At 41.8% G+C, this 23025-nt stretch overlaps 1 protein-coding gene across 1 annotated transcript in view; it reads right to left on the bottom strand.

The window, feature by feature from the left end:
- MKLN1 (muskelin 1) overlaps positions 1-23025 on the bottom strand; it is a 103609-nt gene that overhangs the window by 52523 nt on the left and 28061 nt on the right. The window contains exons 5-8 of the mRNA XM_074164682.1: positions 19539-19648; positions 14788-14980; positions 6695-6772; positions 5100-5165 (exon numbers count right to left, since the gene is read on the bottom strand). Coding sequence (XP_074020783.1) covers positions 5100-5165; positions 6695-6772; positions 14788-14980; positions 19539-19648 — 447 coding nt within the window. The remainder of the gene's footprint in view (positions 1-5099; positions 5166-6694; positions 6773-14787; positions 14981-19538; positions 19649-23025) is intronic.

Below are 23025 nucleotides of genomic sequence, written 5' to 3'. Positions count from 1 at the left end.
ACCCCTGCTCCAATGACTGATCATCTTCATTATATTTATTTTTTTTCCTAGTATCTCACTGGAATTCCCATTGCTGCAATGTGTCCATTACTCTTCATCCTCTCCCTTTGCACTCCCCAAAATGAGTCTACCTTCTCCATGGTCTCCCACCAGCTGAAGACAGCTCCAAGATCCTTCCATAAGCCTTTTCTTCTGCAAGCTGAACAAAACCAGCTCCCTAAGCTCCTCCTCATACATCATGTGCTCCAGCCCCCAACCACCTTAGTGGCCCTTCACAGGGCTCACTTTCAGATTGTCACCATCCTTGTTGTTCCAGAGAGCCCTAACTGGGCAAAGCACTCCAGATGTGGCCTCAAGTATCAAATAGAGGGACATCATTGCTCCCCTTAACCTGTCGGCCATACTTCTGCTGATATGGCCTAGCAGGAAGTTGGCCTTCCTTGCCACAAGGAGACATTGCTGATACACATTCAGCTCTCTACCACATTGCAAATCTTCTTTCCATGCAGTCAGTCCCAGCTGTTACATCCCAGGTTGAGGATTCTGCATTTGTCTTGGCTGAACCTCACAGGTTCAGGGTCCCTTTGAATCACAGTCCTGTTCTCTAGTTCATCAACCACTGCCCTCCCAATTTGTTCCCATCCCAAACTCACTGAGGGTTTATTCAAGAATCAGTGTCCCTAGAAATAAGAAAGGCTCATCTCAGAAGCAAAAAATCTAGGTACAAGATTATCTCAAAAGCCGCCTACAAAAGGGCATCACCTCCCTATGTAATAAACACAGATTTAGTTGCCTGCAAGCAGCATTGTCCACTATGTAAGGATCACTTAGAGCACAACTACAAAGCAAGACCTTAAGTTTTCACACCACTTAGTTTCTGAGTCACAGTTCAGTGTAAATGGTGGCTGAATGTAAGTTTTTTCAGGCTAGGGCTGGTCCGGGCAGGCACACAGCCTTCCTCTCAAATATGAAAGCTCTGTGAAGTTGAGTAACCTCCAGGATTCAGCAGCTGTTTGTGTTTCGGAGCTTAGAAGCCATCTGTGTTTTGTTTCAGAGATCTCTTCATCTCGTACACAAGTCCTGTCTTTAAATATCTTATGGATAGCAGTGTTTTCCTCAGGCAAAACAGCATCCTTCTTCACGTCTGCTGCTCTCACTTCATCTTTTTCATCTTTCCATGTTTCTTTTGAAGCAGCCTCATCGTTTCCACTGTGTTGCCCACACATACCATGAGCACACTGTGTCCACTGCTCCGAATCTCCCACCGTTCCCCACCTACAGATTTCTTCTCACTTATCTAATAAAATGAAGTACGTAGAATTCCTTTCTTACAAAAGGAAAACCAAAATAATGTACAACCAAAATTACAGAGTAGTTTCAGTGAGTGAACAGAGGTAACACATCAATAAAGACCATTTTGCTAACATTTTCCTTCAAAAACTGTTTCACTTGCCAGAGAGAAGACAAATGCAGACACAAAAAAAATCATGTTGGTTGCTTAGCTATTATTTCTAGAACAGGCTCATCAGAAAACTTCAAAAGGCTTTATATAAATGGAATAAAAGATGAATGTTTAAACAAACCGGATATATCACAAAAGATTTTTTTTTTTAATGGAATTATTTCTATGTAGTCTGTAATTCCGCTACCAAAATAAATTCTATGGTTTTATGGACTACACCATCGTTCACATAAAACTGTGTCTGCCCCGTAAGAGCAGAGGAAATCAATTCTACCTTAACCATGGAATTAGAAACCAAATCTCCAAAACACAGTACACGTATTCCTCTAAAGTACCGACATTAAAACTTGAATCTGGCAACCTGCTTCCGCAATCCTACTTCCTTCCAGAATAAGCACTGGCATTTCGAAATGCATGTCGCATCTGAATTATAAAAAGTCCTAAGAGGGCACAATCAAAGTTATGTTAATGAAGATAACAGTGCTAGATGTCTACATCCGCATCCAAAACTGCATTAGGGTTTAATGCATCTGGGAACGCACTACTAGACACAAGTCTTCGTTTTACTGCTTGAGTATTTCACCAGGGCCTACATAAATAGCAATATAGCGTTTCATGACTGAAGTTCAGTGCACTTAACACAGTTCTTGAGTAATTTTGGGGTTGTTTTCACTTTTGGTGTTTTGGGAATACTTTTGTTTTCATCCATGCACCTGGGTTGTGGCTGCCCAAATACTTCCCCTTCCTTTTCTAAAAAAAGTGCAGAAAACTCTCCAGCCTCCCATACGGAGAACTAAGACAGACATGCACCTTGCAGGAAAAAGCAGAAATAACGTGAGCCTTCTGTTTTCATTTACAGTCTAAAGCTTTAAAGTACATAACAGTGGTTTCCAACTATAACTGGGAAAGTCTCTTACTAAATGTTTGTGCACATGCACGCCAAAACCAACTTAGTGATTCTGCCATCCAGAGTCATTCCAGTCTGAGTGTTAATACAATTAAAAGCATCGAAGACATTGCGAGAATAAGTAACTCCCAGATTTTCTTCATATAGGAAGATATTAGGCTGCATTCTCAGTTCCGTATCCCAAAATGCCTGTGCTTGCATTTCAAAAAGCTTTAAAAGTTTCTCAAAGCACAAAGAACGCTACGGTTATCCTAAGACAGATGCAGCAGGCATTAAGAGAGTGAGTATCAGATGGAAACCAGCACAAGGTACTGGTTGCCAGCAGAGGTGCCAGAATTGCTTCCAGTTACTTTCAGCCTACCCTAATTGGAAGATAAAACACGCTAAAAGGCAGTTTAGACCAAGTTAAACTATATTCTACCTGAAACAGAACGCAAACAGAGTCTCAGTGACTCGACTCACTATCAGTAACTTGAGATCTAGCTCAACTACTTATCAACCCGTATCCTCTATCCTGACACTAAAACACGTGCATTCAGCAGGCACAGTACTATTACAAAACCTAGTAAAAATGAACTTACATTTTTGTAGTCAGTAATAACCAGTTAATATTTCCTTGAGGTTAATCGAAAAGCAGAACCATTTAGAGTTCAGTTATAGCTACGGCAGGTCTGGACATCAGAGATTAAAATTTGCTTCCAACGCCTATTATATGTGATACGAAACTTCAAAACCTCCTTATGGGTACGATTTTGGTGTTTCGCTTCATTTCTAAAAGATTAAATGTGAAGAAAATATTCATTTTTGAAAAGAACCTCACCTCTCTAACAAGGAATGCAAAGTGAGCTCATTTTTCCAAAGAATTCTGAGAAAAACAACTCAACAAGTCTGTGAGTGAGGAAAGGAGAATGACTTTGAGGGAAAGAATAAGCTGCTGCTCCTTTTTTTTTTTTTTTTTTTTCTGTTAATACCAGATTTGCTCAAGGTTAGCCAGGGAGCTTTACAGCTCCAGTCTGTAAAACACACGCCGACATAACTGGCCAAATTCCCACAGTCTCATTAAACATTACCTATATTCAAAAGGAAAATTCAAGCAATCAGAACAGCTGGTTTTAAGAAGAACAGCACCAAGAACTTCCCCCAGCCTGTTTATCAGTCAAATTAAACAGCAAAACTGATAATCTCAAAAAACGTTTAGCCTTTTACAAGCCTCGGTGGGTCTGGAAGCAAAACTAAGGGCAACTTCCCAAATATCCCACAGAGAAATTTTCTGAAGTCCTCCTGCCACCGCTGGATAAAGCTGCAGTGAAGAAGGGACGAGCGTGAGGGAGGGAGACCCAGTTCTCCCACACCGGGAGCACTCTGTGGGTGCTCTCCAGCCACTTCTGTGCAAGTAAAGAAAGATACTGATGCTTTTTACTGCCTTGTTAAAGCAGAGTGAAAACTTTGGTTAAAGGCAGAGATAAAGGACTTACTAGGACTTAAGAAAACCAACAGGAATAAAAACTGACACTGTCATGAATATTTTATTTTCAGGAGGTTTAAAGGACTATCAGTTCCAAGTTGACAAGCCTTGCGTTTCTTCACCGTGCTTGTGAAACAGTCACTGTCTACTTATTCACCAAGGCCACTAGGGAGCGTTCCCAGCTTCTTTTGACGCAGACACCAGCAATCCTCCCGCAGCATTTTATTCTAATGAACCTCAAGCCTCTTCCACCAAAAAAAAAAGAAAAGTTTGCTTTCATATACTAAATAACTCGAGTGCTTCCTCTAGAGCAGTAACTACACTGAGTAAAAGCCAAAGACTGCAGCTACCGCTCGCATTTTTGCTTGTTCACTATGACTTAGCAAATTACTCTCGAAGGTACTACCCTATCACATGCTGCAGTCCCTGCCCGTATGACCATGACAGATACGGCAATGGCAATTTTTTGCCAGCTCCCCTCAATGCCACCCTATGTCCCTCTCTGCTACTCACACCCTGATCTTGTTCCTCCTTTCCTAAGAGCAAGCCTTTTACTCCTACAAATCATTTACTCAGCAAAGATGCCGGCAGATGCATTCCTTATTTTAGAAAGGAATGACGTACCACAGAATTCTGATTAAATAAAATCAAGACGAAGATATAGAAAATTATGGAGAATAACAGTCACCAGAACTGTCACTTATACCCTCCCCCCTTTTTTTTCTCTGCAGGCTCTTTGAAACAGAGGCTGAACCATTCTTTAAACTCCTATAGGAAACATTTTTGTAAAAAACGTCTAATAAATTATATTTAACAGGACTTTCTTGCACACTGCGGAAATTAGAAGCCAGTCCAACCAAAATACAAAGAATGTTTAAACACATAAGATCTATTGCTTGACAACTATTCCAAAGAGGATAGTACAGAGCAGATAAGAAAAATGATCATCCCTAATTTCTCTTCTCTTGTTTAAGCTCCTGCTCATAGGGGGTAGGAGGGATAAAAAAATTAAAAACAATCGTTCTGGTTTCTTAGTTAAGACAACGGCTAAGGCGTAACAGAGAACTAATAGGGAAGAAGGGGGTGGAAAAGGCAGTTGGAGCATACTTCCAGAGAGAAAGCAGAATATTTAATCCATCTACTACAAAGTGCAATTTTTTCCTCAAAACCTGAAATTAAGACTGTAGAAAAATACATTTGTATGTTTATGTGAAAAATATCTGATTAAATAATTAAGTTAGTTAAGAAACTTAGCAACTACTCACCTGTCTGAACGTCTATAACCATCTGATGGCCACCTCTCATCCCTGGTCGGCTGTCCTCCCCATCGCCTTTAAAAAAGAGGGAGGGGAGAGTTTTCCGTTATAAGATTTTTAAATCAAAGGAAAATACAACCTCACGTATGGCCTAAATACTATACAGAAGCAGAGCAGCTTAGTAACTCGCCATTCTTTAAATACCAGCACAACATTTTGTCCAGGTAGTATCCTTCGGTACATTATAAAACTGTACAGAGTTTTATATTGAATTATCTGGTGACTGACACTACAGATAGTTAAAGTGAATACAGTGTTCTGCTGTTATTCTGAGAGCCTTGGAAAGGAGCTTGAGAGTTCCTGAAGCACCCAGGTCCCCACAAATGAGGTCTCAGCTACCTTTGCAGCTCTCCAGCAGAGAGGACATGGACAACCTTTTGCTCCTCTTCCATCTCTCCCCACCTGAGAGCTGCCTGAAGCCTGAGCAGTGAGAATAAATACTCAAATGACAGGACAATGTGCCCATGGGATGGAAGCCAAGAGGTAATAATATAGATATAGCAGAGCCAGCTTTGCACCAATTACTTATTCCCACATATAAGGGAATTCCAGCTGCCCAATTAAAGCAGCTTTCCAACCACTTTAGATTTCTTAAGCATTCAGGACAGGCGTCATCTATGGGAAGCGACATTAGAAAGACAACCAACATTCTGCTGGAAGAGAAATCTGCTTGCATTCATAGATAACCCTTCCCAAGAGGTTTGGGTACAGTGCGATTGTCACCTTGAATCCTGCATTTGCTGCATGACAGCGATCTTTGTACTTTGTAGTGAAGGCTGCCACTATGAATCTCCTCTCAAGGTAGAGAGTAATGGAAAAAAGATTCTGCAGTTTAGATTTACTGTGTAACAGACCAAGACTTCAAACCAACGCATCTCAAATTTAAAACGCTCCCTGTTATCATAGAATCATAGAATGGTTTGGGTTGGAAGGGACCTTAAAGATCATCTAGTTCCAACCCCCTGGCCACGGGCAGGGACACCTACCACCAGACCAGGTTGTTCAAAGCCTGGCTTTGAACACCTTCAGGGATGGGCTATCCACAGCTTCTCTGGGAAACCTGTTCCAGGGTCTTGACACCCTCACAGCAAAGAATTTCTTCCTAATATCTAATCCGATCTCCCCTCTTTCAGTTTAAAACCATTACCCCTCATCTTATTGCTCCACTCCATGATAGAGTCCCTCCCCATTAAGGTAATGTATTTATTTACCATTCTGCTGTACATTTAAGTTGACTCCACATGTTAAATCCAGTCATACAGGTAACTGCTTTCATGCTTAATCTATATTCTGAGCTTTATTTCTGAACTGATTAGCTATCCTTGAAGTTACAGCCAGTGTTCCTGTAGTGTTCCTTACTCAACCAGAAATCAGGTTTCATTTCACTGCGTTTGCAGACAAATGCAAATTTTTCTTAGATGAAACCATTCCCTAGAACAACTGGCCTAGAGGAGGTTTTCTTGCATCAGTTTCTTGCTCAATATCCTCAAATGAACAAGACAGAACTTGCAGTACATGGGTTACAGCTTAAGAAAAGTCCTTACCTTTGGTGCTTTTTGGAATAATTTGCCCCCACCGAGGTTTGTATTCCTGTTGGCTGATATACTGATTGAATAAGCCATCTGCAAAACAAAAATTTTGTTGTATGAAACATTTATACTCCCACTGTAACAGAATCGCTTTTAATGCGGGTGACTCCAGCCTAAATCAACCCAGTATGCTACTCCAAAGCCTTAATTTTAAGTAAATTCTCTATATACGTCAGTTAGTCCATTAACAAGTTTAACAAACTAAGTGTGTAAGCACTGAAATAAAAAGAGCACTCGTTACTAGATCAATCAAGAATTACCCAGTTTGCCTGCCAGATCACAGAATCATAGAATTGTCTAGGTTGGAAGGGACCTTTCAGATCATCTAGTCCAACCATCAACCTAGCTCTGATAAAAAACCATCACTAAACAGGTCATGCCAACTGTCTATAAATCTCCAGTGTTGTGTATTTAATTAAGAATAGAATCCCTCCCCCTTATTTAAGCAAGAGGAAAGTTGCCAGTGCATGTAAAATTCAACCATTTTAGTACATGTTAAGCTAAAACTAGGTCAGGCAGCATCTCTGGAGCTTCACCTAAAGAAGAAAAAGGAAGAAAAGCAGATTGTTTAAATGGTACGATATGGGACAACCAAGCAGTGGATGAAAAACAAAATAACAGTTTACATTCTCTTCAGAAAGTTAAGCAAGAAGAGAAACAGAAGACGCATTAGGTCACTGGGCAGATATGCCAACGGCAGCATTTCTGTAAGAAGCATTAATTCCAGCACTCTCCATCCAAGCTCCCCTTGCGCCTTCCCCTCTCCCTCCGTACACCTATCGCATCTCATCTCTTCAGCGCCCAGAGGACACTTTCTAATTCTAGATACACGTTATCAGTCTATCACATCAACATTAATTTTTTTAAAAGGACGTTCATAACACCCACGTTCTCTGGGACCGCTCTTCAGTCTGGGAAAGGCTTAGGCAAGCGTTTGGGGAACTTGTTGCTGTTTTTCTTCAAATGTCACGTCTAAAACCCTCCACCCCAAGTAGATTGAGGATTCCGTGAATGATGGATTTACACAGTTTTGTATTGGAACAGTACAGGGCACACGCAGCACTCGGATGCGGGATGCATTCAGGGGTCCTGAATCGTGTAATACCCAAACTGGCTCAGGAATCAGTTTTACATTCCTCAGCAGAGAAAGCAAAAATTAAATCATTAAGTCGCATCTAATACATTTTAGTTCTTCCGATCCCAGTAATTGTGGCTTTGAGGTAAGAATTTAACAGATTATGAATGAATCTGTTTATTTATAGAAAATCCCTCGGTAGGCATACAGACAAAAAAGAATAATCCTTACTGCACATATAACTATTTATTTACAAAAAGGTAAAAAAAAAAAAATCTTTGTTAAGCACGACACAATGTTCAGAGAATATTTTAAAGCTTTTCCTGGCATCTTGTAGTTTGTCATGACTGAAATCCAGGTTTTAATTAAAACCCAAGCCAGCAAGTACTTCCTGAGAGAAGATAAATACTCTATTTAGAGACCAACTAATAGGAAAATAAGGGCACTCAAGAGCTCCTGAAAGGTGCTGAATTTGGTCTCAGAATACAAAACTGCTTTCAACTTTCATAAACTCAGATCTGCAAGTTTTTCAAATTAAACAATCTGTGAAAGCAGGGCAGATTTTACTCTCACATGTCTTAGAGCCAACAACATCAGCTCTCTCCTAGGCATTAGGTAATTGAGGAAAGCCAAAAGTTCGCTCAACGTACGTAGAAAAGTGGTTTATTTTGGTTTTAAGAGCAGGGTTCCTAAGGCCCACTCCTTCAGCCTTTATGAAGTTGGGACAAGACGTGAGGGGCTTTAAGCTTGAGATTTCATGAACTCTGATTCAGAAAAGCCAACTTTCAAAAGAACAAATGCATGTGCTGTGAGAAGTCCCACGCTGACTCAGGCAGATTTTTCTAGCCGCAAACCTAGACTGAAATCCAGCCTTTTGGTTATCATTAGGGTATTTGGTCTTCAAGACAGAACATAAAACCGTATTTATCCCTATGGCAGCCAATAGATAATTGGACATAAATAGCTCAAGAGGATGAATTACACCACATACGATCTGAAAGGGTGATTTAACCTCCCTCCCATGCTCAACACCCACAGGCTGCACTTGTCAAGATATGACACTTCTCCCCTACTGTGCCTTCAGCCTCTTTTAATAATGCTTCTTGTCTTCCATGGGACATTGGTTTGGAAACGCTCCAGCTCGCTTCCCAGAAATGTTTCTTTCTGCTGGTAGCAGTTCCACATTCATTCTACTTGCAATACAAACCAGCAGCAGCTTGTTTTGGAAGCTGAATCACCACCTGTCTGACACCACTGGGGGGGGAAAAAAAAAAAAAAAAAAAAAAAAAAAAGAAAAAAAGGAGGATTTCTAGGTGGATTCTGTATCCCATGCCAGACCTATTCTAGAGCTCTCCGTATATTTCTTGCCAGGGGTAGAGCTGCTGACCAAAAGGTCCCCAAAGCTTCTGCAAGGCACTGAAGATCAGATCTAGGCCTGCTCAGGTTTGTCAGCTGTTTCCAATGAATCACTAGTTTAAAATAAATGTCAAGACTCCTGTAGACAAAAAAAAAAAAAAGTGCTAAGTGCAAGTTTTTAAAGGAAGTCTTTTCGTTTGCTCCGGAGGCCTCTCATTTCAGTGTCCACGTTTACTCTCTAAAATTACAGCCAAACCCAGTACTTTTATTTTGTACTATTTTCAAGCCCTTCGCAACAGGTCGTGACGCATTTTGGATGTAACAACATGAAGTTCACGGTGGTTAAAGCTTAGTAAATTCTACCTCCCTGATAAGCGCGGCCTTTATTTTGTCAGCCGAATACAGGTTACCTGGAAAGGATTAGGACAAACATTGCACACAAAAATATTTATCTTGCTGAAGCCAATCAGGAACAAGTTAAAGTTGTACTATGTTTCTCTTTAGACAACACACATCTCTTGACAGGATTAGTAAAATCTATTCATTTCACTGCCAATGGCTGAAAAAAACTTCAGTGGCATTTAGCCCATAATTTCTGGGTGTTGGGGTTGGTTTTTTAACATTTTTCTTGAACCAAAGAAAAATACCCGAAACAAACAGAATGAGGGTTTTGTAGTCACAAAAATCCTTCCAAAGAAAAGCTGTTGCAGAAAACAAAGATGACACCAACTAAAAACCCAGCCGTTACTCGACAAATTCCTCAAGACATGGGAGCAACAAGAAAAAGCATAATATTTTTCCAGCCTCAAAGCTGTAATAATCTCTTGCACTTTCTTCTTAACAAAAATGAAACAAGGTTTGTTTTCTAATCCCTACAAGATATGCATCTTCTACACAAACCCTACCATCTACCTACCATAGGCTTTGCATCCCTAGCAAGCCTTTCCCCTCCATACATCCCAGTACTACAGAGCAGCAAACCAGCATCCATATTTCTCAGAACCGAATCCAGACATATTTGGTAGTAAAATTAAGGTACATGTGTGTGTCTAGAGCTTCCAGGAGAATACAACTGTTCCTGTGCATAGAATCATAGAATTGTCTAGGTTGGAAGGGACCTTTCAGATCATCTAGCCCAACTGTCAACCTAACACTGACGAAAACCACCACTAAGCCATGTCCCTCAGCACCACGTCTACGCGGCTTTTACATACGTCCATGGATGGTGACTCCACCGCTTCCCTGGGCAGCCTGTTCCAATGCTTAATAACCCTTTCAGTGTAAAATTTTTTCCTAATATCCAATCTAAACCTCCTCTGGTGCAATTTAAGGCTGTTTGCTCTTGTCCCATCACCTGTTCCTTGGGAGAAGAGACCGACCCCCCCCCCCCCGGCTACACCCTCCTTTCAGGGAGTCGTAGAGAACGAGAAGGTCTCTCCTCAGCCTCCTCTTCTCCAGGCTGAACAACCCCAGCTCCTCACAAGACTTGTGCTCCAGACCCCTCACCAGCTCCGTTGCCCTTCTCTGGACACGCTCCAGCACCTCAATGTCTTTCCTGTAGTGAGAGGCCAAAAACTGGACACAGCACTCGAGGTGGGACCTCACCAGTGCCCAGTACATCCTGAGTTTTGAGAGACATTCAAGCCCACAGACTGTGCATCACAACTTCTTCGTCAGGGACCAACTTGTCAACAGATAAACACATATCACATACTGACACAAGAGCTGCCAGGTGGAACACCTCGGTCCCTAGAATACTAATAGGAAACCAGCAGATCTTCAATCCATTTCAAACAGCTTTCTACATTTCCAGTAGCTGCAAACAGTTCAGCTAAGTAATTTGCACTCTGCATACTCTCTGTAGGAATATTAAGCAGATTATTTTTTTTTCTTCAATAATATAGGCCTCCTGAAAGCTATAGGAATGAATCCAAATGTGAAGCGTTTGAACCAAGTCTGTGAACCAGCTGAGATTTAGGGAACCTTTTCTTTTTGAGAGGAAGTCAGGCAGCTGCCAGAGTTTCCATTTGCCCGTTTTCTAAGTGTAAGGCACGAGTCAAAAGAATCTGCGGGAAAAGTGTGGCTGCCTGCCACCGAGCTCTCAAAAGAAATCATCTGGTGATGTGAGGTGGAAGACAGCGTTCATCATTAGCAATGCAAAAGAACAAGAGTTTAGCTCTGCTAGCACTAATTCTTGACCACCTACTCTTTTTCTACATGACTAAGCCTATGGGAATAGCCTGCGAGAGATGCATCACATTTCACTTTTTAAATACCTACCACTGCAAACATTAGCCTCTTCAGAGACATTTTAGGTTGAACGGAGTGTGCAGTATCTCCATCACCCTCGTTGCCCTTCTGTTTGCTCCTTTAAGGCAATGAACTCTCAGATCAGCAACGGGTCGGAAGTTCACATATTCATGTCCAGTCTGCTGCAGAACAGTTCGCTCTTTGAACGATTTCAGGGATAATTTAAGGATCTGTGTATCTCAATTAACTCTACACTTCAACTACACTACACGGACCATACAGAGGACTAAAGTTAATCTGCTTTTATTTGGGAAAAAAACAACAAATCAGGGAGTTCAGTCCTAAGAATACCCACACCTCAGAGACTAAGCAGCAAGTTATGGAGACTTCCCAGCAAAGCTGCTCAGAAAGTAAACGGGGAAATGCTGGATGCTAACGAGCCTCTTCCAACTAGAGGAGCTTGAGATGCAGAACCAGTAAGGACAGGTAACTGTGGAGGACCACAAGGAGCAGATGGTAGCAATACTACAGGAGAACACGTTGAAGGCTGAGAACATCTGTTGCCACCCTACCAAGAAGATAAGATCCAGCTGTTAAATACCAGGTACATTCAACACCTTGACTCGACTGTCATCTTGTATAACTCTGGAGAAACTATTCCAGTTTTTTTCTGGCTATCAGAAGGGGTCTGTCCTATCCTCTCCCCCGTCATAGCCTGATCAGCTCCCTGACCTCGTTTGCCATGGGGCAGCACAAACACCAGTGCCAGCAAGCGAGGGGCCAGGGGACACACTGTCCTGAGTAAGGGCAGGATTGACCCAGTTAGTAAAAACCAGTAGTTGTGTCATCTTAAAGCAAATATGAGCTACAACCTCAGCGTCTCAGGATAGAGAGCACTTCTCTCTGAAGGATGCTGGGAGGCAACAGAGCTTTACATGGGTACAAAAGCTGAAGACAGCATAAATAATTGCAGGATGGGGGAAGGAAGGTTAATATATTCAAAGACAAGCAAAATCATTGCAATGGAGCAATGGGAGACGCGTACACTGACATTTGACTTCAGTTGGCCAGATGCTGGATTAAAAGGAAGCAATATAAACATCCTCATGCATATTATTCTGTCCCTCGGAAGCAGTGACAAAACAATCATGCTACTCAACGACTCTCCTGCTAAGTTATCCACAGTCTGTTACTGGAAATACTTGCTTCTGTACTTGCTGGAACAAAAAAAGGTAGCTGATCGGACAAGCTACAATATTCCACTCGTTTGCTTAAGCGATCCTGAGTTCCTCAGCCTCCAAAAAGGGACGTGATTACAAGAAGCAGGATTACGCACATCAAATTTAACAAGAAGCAAGTGCCCATTGGTCAGACAGTGTAAGACATACAGTTTTCTACCAGTGGAGTCCTTTGACAGTACTTCCAACACCTGGAAAAGCCGAGCACTGCAGACAGCAACCCCACTCTCAGCATACAAGAGGCAACAGAAACACCACCTCAGCTCAAGTCCTAGGGGTAAACTGCTGGATAGAATAAATGCAGTACGTTAAATATGATAAAAAAAAACCCGTACAACAGCTCAAAAAATGAGGCCACAAATATTCACTTCATTTGTGCCCAAGAAAAAAAAAAAAAGTCCTTTTTTGAGGGAACTTCTTCAGCATGTTCTAGACTTCTAGTGAAATTCCATTGAAGAAACAGTTTCTACTACAGCCTGCAATGAAGTGGAAAGATGACAGCCTCTAGGCACTGACGAGATTAAGCCACAGCCAAGGCAGCAGACCGATGCATTGATAAAATCATCACCATCAGCATATAGCACCCCTCTGGCTCTCAGCAGATCCTGCCTCATATTGGTGGGCTCATCAGCTCCCCCCCAGGCACTGGACTCTTTGAGAAATGCTGCAAAACAGCCAGTCACAGCTCCCTGCTGCTTTCTCATCCTGCAACCCTCACTTGCCCTTAAAAATCAGGAAGAAGCTGCCAGTTGCAAAATGCCCCTGCGTTGCAGGAAGCTGTTCACACTCCCATCCCAGCCAACAACTCTCCCTTGTCTCAGGAGGGCAGGCAACACTCCGGAGGGCGAGGATGAACACTGGCAATTCGCAGTCTCAACGCTTGGAGCTGCTGAGGGAGCTCAGCCCAGGGCAGAGCTCAGCTGTTCTATCTATATAGTTGAGAAACCTTGAGCCAAAAGCCATAGAAAGCCATTTACTGCAGTTTTCCATGACCTGTTGCACTAAGTTCCCCAACACTGTGCTTAGTTCAACAGATTCCTCACAAAGAGGCAGTGCTTTTCATGGAAGATAATCCTTTATTTTAAATCTATCATTTCTACCATATCCTGAGAACCACTTGCAACTTTAGTGGTACAAACCACACTGATGGGAGTCAAGCAGGTTACTGGCATCTATCTGAAATTAATTACAAAATGACCGATTGGCCCAGAAAAAGCATCTCTGGCGCTAGACATCCATAAAATCGGTCCACTAAGCTCCTAACTCTACTCTCATCGGACACAAGGTTCTCTTCTTATATCAGTACAAGTTTCCTGTGAAGAGTGATTGCATGTAATCAAAGCAGCACTACACCCACAGCCAAGAGTCCCTCTGTTTATCAGATTGTGATCCAAAACCACTGCACAGGTCTTCAAAGACACTTCAGTGCAATAGCCCAATTCCTTCTGTATCCCATTCTTTCAAGAGAAAGCACATTTTCCCCCATTTTCGGAGTTGAGAGCTGTTTACAGACAATGCTTCTAACTTTAAAGTTTCCAGTAGTTACAATGAAAGCAGCTGCCAATGTCCTGCTCTGCAAGGGAAGACAGGCTCTGCCTCCAGTCACTGTGACTTCTTCTACACCATTCTCCAAGGACTATTTTCCCCATAAGCAAAACAGCATTCTCATTCAAATACAGCTGAAAACTTCTGCTGAAACAGCAATTAGGTGGTAAACTCTAACCAGAAACCATGATACAGATCACTAGTGAGAACTCAAGTTCTGTGCTTCCCTGTTCACCACTCCAGTGACTTTTCTGATAGTTAAGCCCACCTTCAGGCTTGCCAGCCACTTGCATGAAGAACTTATTTTTACCCACTCTTAAGCGCACCACATTGTCATCTCTGGGGAAAAGAGACTCCAAAAGTAGCAGTGTTACGAGATCTCATGGCTGAATTTTTAGCTTTCATAATATACATACTCACAAGTCCAAGAGCTGACAGTATACCACAGCAGATATGAAATAGCATATGGAGCAGCCAATTCTACTACTAAGTACATTAACATTCAAAGCAATAACATTCAATGTTTTGTTGTGGTTTGTTTGTTTTTTTTTTTAAAATATACCAGACCCCTCTGATTCTCTTACCATTCACAGCTTTTTCTATCAGTTCTTCACAAGCGTCAAAGTCTCCCTTCAACACCAGTTTGTCGTGCAGGTCTGTCAACATAGGGTGCTCCAGAGCGATCTTGGTTTTCTTCTGCAGCGACTCAAAAGCTTCAGTGTAGTTGTGCTGACGAAAATGCTTTAGGCAAAGGCGAATGGCTTCCTGTTCACGGTACTACTGGAACACAAGAAAACCTATGAGACATGTAGATTTTTCTTTTACCAGCACTGCTGGGAGCTACCTGTGAAGCTGCCCAGAGCCAGAAGCAGGATCTCTTACACATGCTGCACATAAGCTCTTGAGCAATTTACAGAGGAATGCTATGGAAAAAACATTACAAGCTGTGCAGGCTTTATTTCACGGAATAATAGAATCACAGAATGATTTGGGTTGGAAGGGACCTTAAAGATCATCTGGTTCCAACCCCCCTGCCATGGGCAGGGACACCTCCCACCAGACCAGGTTGCTCAAAGCCTCGTCCTGCCTGGCCTTGAACACCTCCAGGGATGGGGCAGCCACAGCTTCTCTGGGCAACCTGGGCCAGTGCCTCACCACCCTCACAGGAAAGAATTTCTTCCAAATATCTAACCTAAATGTCCCCTCTTTCAGTTTAAAACCATTGCCCCTCGTCCTATCACTCCACTCCCTGATCAAAAGTCCCTCCCTATCTCTCCTGCAGCCTGTTTAGGGACTGGAAGGGGCTCTAAGGTCTCCACGGAGCCTTCTCTTCTCCAGGCTGAACAACCCCAACTCTCTCTTTCTATATTAACTTCCGACAGCATAGAAATTACACAACCTGATATCATCCCATTTAATACAAGAAAAGAGTGTACAGCGTCCCAGATCTCTGGAGTGACCATTCTTTCCCCTCCATCCGCCTGGCCCCGCTGTTCGAGGCCTAGACAGAGGCTGGAGCAGGAAAAAGCCTTCGCTATCGGCCTTACGTAATTTGATTGTATGACTCTTACATAACAAAACAATTTAGAAGAGTAAAGTAGGTCACAGCTTTTCTAGAAGCAGAAGGAAAAAAAAATAAAAAGCCACGAGAACAGGAATATTTGCAGTGACCACTGCAATGGGAAGGCAGAAGGACCAATCCCCAAATCCTGTGGGTTCGCGAGGGTTTCGGATCAGAGGCGAGGATTTATGCGGACGCCAAAGTTTTACCTTCAAAATATTCCCACGTATCTTGAAGCAGAACCTCTGCTTTCCCACCACAGATGAGCCAAAGCTGCCCATTTCCCACTCAGGTGTGGGAAGGGGTGGGAAAGGCTCAAAAACCCCTACGCTGGGTCAAACCATAGAATCATAGAATGGTTTGGGTTGGAAAGGACCTTAAATGTCATCGAGTTCCAACCCACCTGCCATGGGAGGGGGGACACAAACATCCAGGCACAGAAACAGGAGGAAACAGTAAACTCTGTGTAACAACTACAGCTTGTGCTATTAACCTACCAAATCATCCACTGTGTTTTCAAAGCTGCTAACAATATGCAGAAGTAACACAGATTTTTAAGTGGCAGAACCACTTATTTTAAATAGACTCTTCAAACCTAAATCCTAAGGCATTCAAGAAAAAAAAAATATCTCAATTTCCATCCTTAATACATATCTACTGTGGTAAAAAGCAAATGTAACTTAAGCATCTATAAGACTGATCAAATTACAGCAAAAAGATTTTACTCCTAAATGGACACCACTACTAAAAGTGAAGTTTATGGTATTTAAATGAACAGAATCTTCCTGAAAACCTGGAACTAACAGCAACATTCAACAAAAATTAGTGCTCTTGAAATAATGGCTCTATAGCAAGAATCTCATAAACTGAAATAGCTAAAAAGAAACACGGCCATGTGCTATATTTTTAGTTCTTAATCCATCAGTATTTCACAGCTGCAAATAGCCAGAACTATGCATTTTTAGAATATCAGTTCCCAGCCCACATGAAAAAGGCCAAGGACATGTACCGATAAAAATGCAAGACTGTGGCAAAGGAATGTTAAAGCTAAAACAAAGTTTTACAGCACAACTGGGAAAAAAAAAGCTTTTATTTCTTTTTCCTAAGAAATACCTAAGACACTGTCTTTAAGCAAATGTTCACTTTCATCACTCACGGCCAAACCCACATTAGGTTCTTTGTTGCTCAAAGGGACAGCAAGCAAAAGGACAGTTGCACAGCAGTAAAAAACAGCTTCTGCACTTCCAGCTCCTCTCGTTTAGATGTTAGACAAAACTCAGACTTGGCGTATTTCCATTGAGCCTCTCGTGACTGACAGACCAAGCTTATAAACTGCTGGATGCAGGCTGGCCACTCGACGCAATGTAAAAGTTTGCATTAAGTGACATTTAAGTGACTTCCCATTCCTGGAGGCGTTCAAGGCCAGGCTGGATGAGGCTTTGAGCAACCTGGTCTAGTGGGAGGTGTCCCCGCCCATGACAAGGGGGTTGGAACTGGATGATCTTTAAGGTCCCTTCCAACCCAAACCAGTCTATGATTCTATGGCACTATAGTAGCACTTCAGAGGTTAAATGTACAAAACTTTTCTACGCAAAAGGTGTATAATAAGTATATAAAAGGCTCTTTTTTAAAATGCTGTCATACAGGTTTAAAGAGATGACAACCCAAATAATAGCTTTGCTCTGAAGCTGTAAATAATTCCTCTGGTTAAAAATGTAGCAAGAGCATGAGACCAAGATATTAACACTGTCTAATACACCGGTAGAATTAAAAATATTTCAGTGTTTGTTATCAAAACCAAAAGTGATAGGCATCGATAAACTGCCACTTCATAGTTGCTAAAAAAATTATGCCCACACTTGAGTAAAATCGAAGTGGTAAGGCTTTCAGGAGTCAGAAGGGACGCTTTGTTGGTTGAAGCACACACATCAAAAAGGATGGGCAGCTTTGCGTAGAAACTTTTAACTTCTTCTCATCTGATGTCTCAGGCAGCGAAGAATTATTAAATTTCAAAGCCTTCCAAGAACACGCAAGGAAAATATTCGCACCATCTCAAAGAACTAGAAGAAACAGGTCAACCTTTCTGCCTTCCCCCAAATATGGGTCAACACGTATCCTCCTACGTGGATCCGGCAACAGCGGCCTCTCAGGACCGTGAGAGAGGACAACGTCAGTGAGACATGCACTCATCGCCAAAAACTTGGCAACTGATCCTAGCAGAGCCCAAACAATCATGACTAAGTCTCCGCTTTGCCGCTTTAGGGCTTTAAGCTTTAGAAAAACAATACTGGCACCCCTTGAAGAAGCTGTCACTACATACATGCTGACCATGAAAAGTGTCGATTCCATGGGATAAGACCGAACAAAACAGATGCTGACATCATCATCAGATGGCTCCTGACCAAAAATAATAAAAATCAGCTTCCTGCTTGCAGCAACTGGTCAAAAAAATGCCAGAGACACCACCATGTGCAGCGGCAGCAGAAAGAAGCACAGAAAACCATCAGCAGCCTCTGTCAACCGGACTTTTCAGGACTGGACATCAGTAATCGCCAGACTAATGATCACAATTACCACCTTAATCATAAAGCGGCTACAGACAACTTCCACTCTAACTGTTAGTGCTGGTTTTAAATCCTCCGTGAAGCAGCTTGTGATGTTGGTATAAACAGGGAAGAGCCAGACAACGTGGTCACAAAGTTCCTTTGCCATTCTGGCAGAACCATAAACCGTTCGGAGAGCCAACTGTTGGTACTGCCACCCACAAACCTTTTTCCCCTTTAAAGTTTTTCCTTCTGGAAGCAGAGATATGCTGCTCCACTACCCAGTCTTATTCAGCTGGGAAGGACGTCTTCTCTGCAACACAATATGAATTTCATAAATTGTTCCAGAAGACCTATGCATAAAACCCAGCCACAAAATGAATTCTCGTTGTCAATGTGCACTTCTCTCCCACAGGAGAGGCATCTGTTGTACTCAATTAAACAGTTTATACAAATAATGTTTAGAACCCTTTGAACTTTCTGTCTATCAGTGACAAATGGCATAAATCATCTCATCTCATAGTCCAGTGGCATCAGCTCCCCTCTGTTCCAGAGTATTCAGTAAAAAGACAGTAAGAGGGAAACGTCAGAAGTGCAAGGAGCTGCAACAGAAAAGACACCACTGTGGATTCTCTTTAAAACAAGCTCATTTTTATACCCTGTAACAAAAGCTGCATACGTAACCCAAAAGGCTCTAGGCTCACATATAGCTCTAGAGAGGACTGGTATGGTAAAAGAATGACTAATCAAAAGGCAAGAAGAGGGAAAAATGCAATCTGGTTTTTAAAGATTCATTTCCCTTCCAATACAAATACTATTTTACTAATATTGTCCCCTTTGACTCAGTGTTCCTTTCTTTTATGTTTGTCCAGGGGTTGGGGTTTTGGTTTTATTTTGCTGGTGGGGGCTTGGGGGCTTTGGGGGAATGTTTTGTTGGGTTGTGTGGGGTTTTTTTTGGTTTTGATTGTTTTTTGTTTGGTTGGTTTTTTGGTTGGTTTTTTTGGAGGGGGGGGGTGTTTTGGGTTTTGGTTTGAGAGAGAACAAGCAGATACAATTCAAAAAGATTCACTTTAAGTCAGCCATGTGGTTTGGGTTTTAACTATGCATGTTTGTTGTTTTAATAGCTGATATTCAAGGAATGAAAAGGTCACATAATTCCAGTAAGAGAAGTTTCACAAGATTCTGAGAGTACAAATCTTCAAAGAGACAGGCACCTAAAATGCAGGCCTACCTTGCTGTACCAGTTGAGGCACGGCTGGACCACATCTGGATCATCAATGCCATTAAGTTCAACATACCAGATACTAAAATTGAAGCTAGGTCCCCAGGATAAGAGTGGAACTGGAGAAGAAAGGAAAAGGAGAAAAAAAGGATGCATAAACATCAAGTAACCACTGCGTTAGTCTTATCAGGCTATGAATAATACTATCTCAACAGAATGCTTCTGACCATTAAACAAAATTCAGTATTTCTGATCTGACATAAGTTCTAGTTCTTTTAAGTAAGCTTAGGAAAATTACCAGCTACGTCACGTTAAAGTAGTCATTTAAAGCAACGTGCGCCGAGCAACATTAACACAGCAGATCATTACAAAGCAGAAGCTTGATTTAAAGCAAAAGAGCAAAAATACCATCATTTAAAACAGCTCAAAGAGGCAACAAGCTTTGACACGGATGGGAATCACGAGCACACCAGCGACAGTATTTGCTCCTCATAGTACATTTATTTCCACATTTGTCAGCAACAATTATTTTCCCTAATGGTGAAGACAAGAAGCTTGGGTATTTTAAATGTTACAAAATTAGTAACGTCTGCAAGTTATGGAGGAGGGAGGGAGGGAAAACTGTCAGTTTCCAATTTAAAAACGATCTAATGATTTTTTTTTAAAGCTTAAATCTCTGCAGCTTTCTGGCTAATACTGTTTTATCGGTGTATTGGAACAAACATAATTAAAATATTAAACGACCCTTGAAACACACTGCAGCCTGTCACCTAAGGCTTCTCTACCTCTCTGTGATAACATCTGCGATCTTGCACTGATCTATCAATTAATCTGCAGGTTAAGACTTGGGTTTGCTTTTCAGAGCAACTCCAGTTCCCCAGAAAACTGTGTGAACCCTGACTCCTTAAAACTGCAGTGAAATCAAGTGGTTTCGTTACAAATGCTTCTGTTTCCTTTTTATTTGACCGTAACTGATCAACAGGAAAAGGCACTATGGGATATGAATGAGTAGTTACCAGCAACAGCGTGGAGTCCACTCCTTCCTGCCTTCCACAGAAACTATTTTTGCCACAGAGAAATTGCTTGTTGTCTTCAAAACCACTATAAAATACCACTGAGATTAACTTGTTGAACTAAGGGTTTTCTGACCTACTCCTTGTGGAAATAAAAACCAAAAATTTGTCTTAAAGCTGTTCCTGCGCTCTTAAAGGTTCTTAAGTATTTACACTTCAAACAAACTAGATCTACTCTTTTCTGCAATGTGTTTGTGCACAAAACATATGTTCAAATGCATGATTCTCTAAATTTTAAAGAGTGTTTCTACAAACCTATTGGTAAAGGCTTATGACAACTTCAGGGAACTGTCACCAGGAGAAGATTTTTTTAGATAAGATCCAAAGAGACTCTGAATACATGTTTCTTAACTGATTTTAATATATCCATAAGTAGGTACTTCATATGTTACAGCTCTGAAATCATGCTGTTCAAGACAGTTTCTTTCTACTTCATCGTTCAGCATACAAAGCGAGATGCTTTCAGAGCCATTCCTAAGTAGGTGCATGTTTGTGGAGACAGAAGAGAAGTGAACTGCTCAGAAAAACCAAGTCACCCATCTTCTGTCCACATTGCATATACTCTGCCCAAGAAACTTCCTTCTTGCTTAGTTTTATCCTCTGAACAAGATGAGCACTGGCAATATGGTACCTTAATACCATAAAAAAATTACTACTTCTAAATCCAAGTGCACAGATAAATTTAATCCTGGGTATTCCACCTATCAAGGCGGCAGAGTGACAAAATACTGCATGTAAGGGTAACACCTTTGATCTGTCTTCAGCCCTGAACACACAGACCAAGACCAAACTGAAGTTAAATCTGGTATTTGTTGAGCTCTAAAGAATCAAAGCCCAAAGCCTATCCATTAGCTTCTCGCACTGAAACACTGAACCAAACCACAGACCACCTCAAATGGACCGAGACCATACATTTCCTGATGATGAACTTGAGGCCAGCTTCATAATGTTGAGTTTACTGAATGGAAAACTAAACCCAAGTATTATCACCTTCCCACCTCATTCCAGAAAAACAGCAGAGGCGTCCACCTCTGTTTGTTTTTTCCCCCCCCCCCCCCAGAAGTTCTTCTCAGAACTTATACCAGCTTCTCACAGAAAAATTTAACAATTAACTCTCTAATCTTGGTAGCCAACTAAAGCCCAAAAAACATATCAGGATGTGCATAAGAATCCTGTGCAGTTACTACCATAAAAAAGATGTAAAGCTATCAACTTGCTAACATGTTCCCCCCTCCCAAGTTAACTCACAGCTTTCAACAATCTTGTTTACAAAAAGGAAAAAACACCAGAAATGGTGATTTTTAACATCAAGATTCTCATGGAGCAATCATCTGCTTTAAGGAAAGCACAGATGTTAAGTTGTACAGGGAATATAAAGTAAATGCTTCCCCAGCACTGCACAGGCAGAGAAAACTCAATTTAATCTTTTCAAACTACTCCACAGGAGTAGGAAAAGAAACAAGAGAAACAGAAGAGCAGGAGGGCTGAAACTGTAATGTGAATTCTATGCCATTTAGGAAAGGTGAAGTGTCCCACTGGATCATCTCCCCGTTTTTGAACCTCTTCCCTGGCTCCCAGGCTACACGAAGGAGACACCTCATCCTTTCCTCTGCCCTTCTGGGGCCTCCACAGGAGTGCTCAGCTCTTTAGACAGTCTAAACCTCCTTTTTGAGCAGCCATAATTTAACGTAGACCTGGATGAAGGAGATATTAAGTGCAGCAACGAGCTACACGGCCACACAAAAATAAACATTACTTGTCGCTGTGACTCCAAAATCTCATTTTTCCTTTTGCACAAAGTTTGGAGGTAATAGTCGAGCATCCTCGGTGCGACTCCATTTATTTTTCTCGCGTCTCCCAATGGCTGGTTTTCATCCGTTCTCCCCTTCACCCACTTCAGACTCCACACCACAGCTGGACACAAACCTACTAGAGCCTCTGCAAGAGCTTAGAGACGTCCCCCTCTAAAAATCAGTGTATTTCCCACCCTGCCACACAGTTGCAGAGGCCACTCCTCATGCTATCCACTCTTTGCTCTGCTGCTTTTTCCCCCCCCCACATTCATCTCTGAGGTGGAAAAACACTATGATTAAGGGTGTTGAACCTGAAGCCTAAAGCTACAGAATCCCTCCAGTTTTTACCATAAAGATATCTCAGCACGGGGCTTTTTTTGGTGCATGTACCACAGCAATCCATCTAGAAACAAATATAACTACTCAGACCAGCTGAAGTGTCACTCCACAGTGAGAGGTGCCCAGCAGAGGCGGGGGGTGGGGGGGAAACCAATTAAAAAAATCAATATCCCTTCAACAGGAGAGGAAGGTATTTAGGTCACCTAAACAGTTCTTTACCCACACAAGGATGATTTTAGGGGATATTTCTCAATAATTGGAAGTTATGCCTAGGCAAGGACTGCAACTCTG

The sequence above is a fragment of the Numenius arquata genome, chromosome 2 (genome assembly GCF_964106895.1).
Source record: "Numenius arquata chromosome 2, bNumArq3.hap1.1, whole genome shotgun sequence".
Lineage (NCBI taxonomy): Eukaryota > Metazoa > Chordata > Aves > Charadriiformes > Scolopacidae > Numenius > Numenius arquata.
This window is presented reverse-complemented; position numbering and strand designations above follow the sequence as displayed.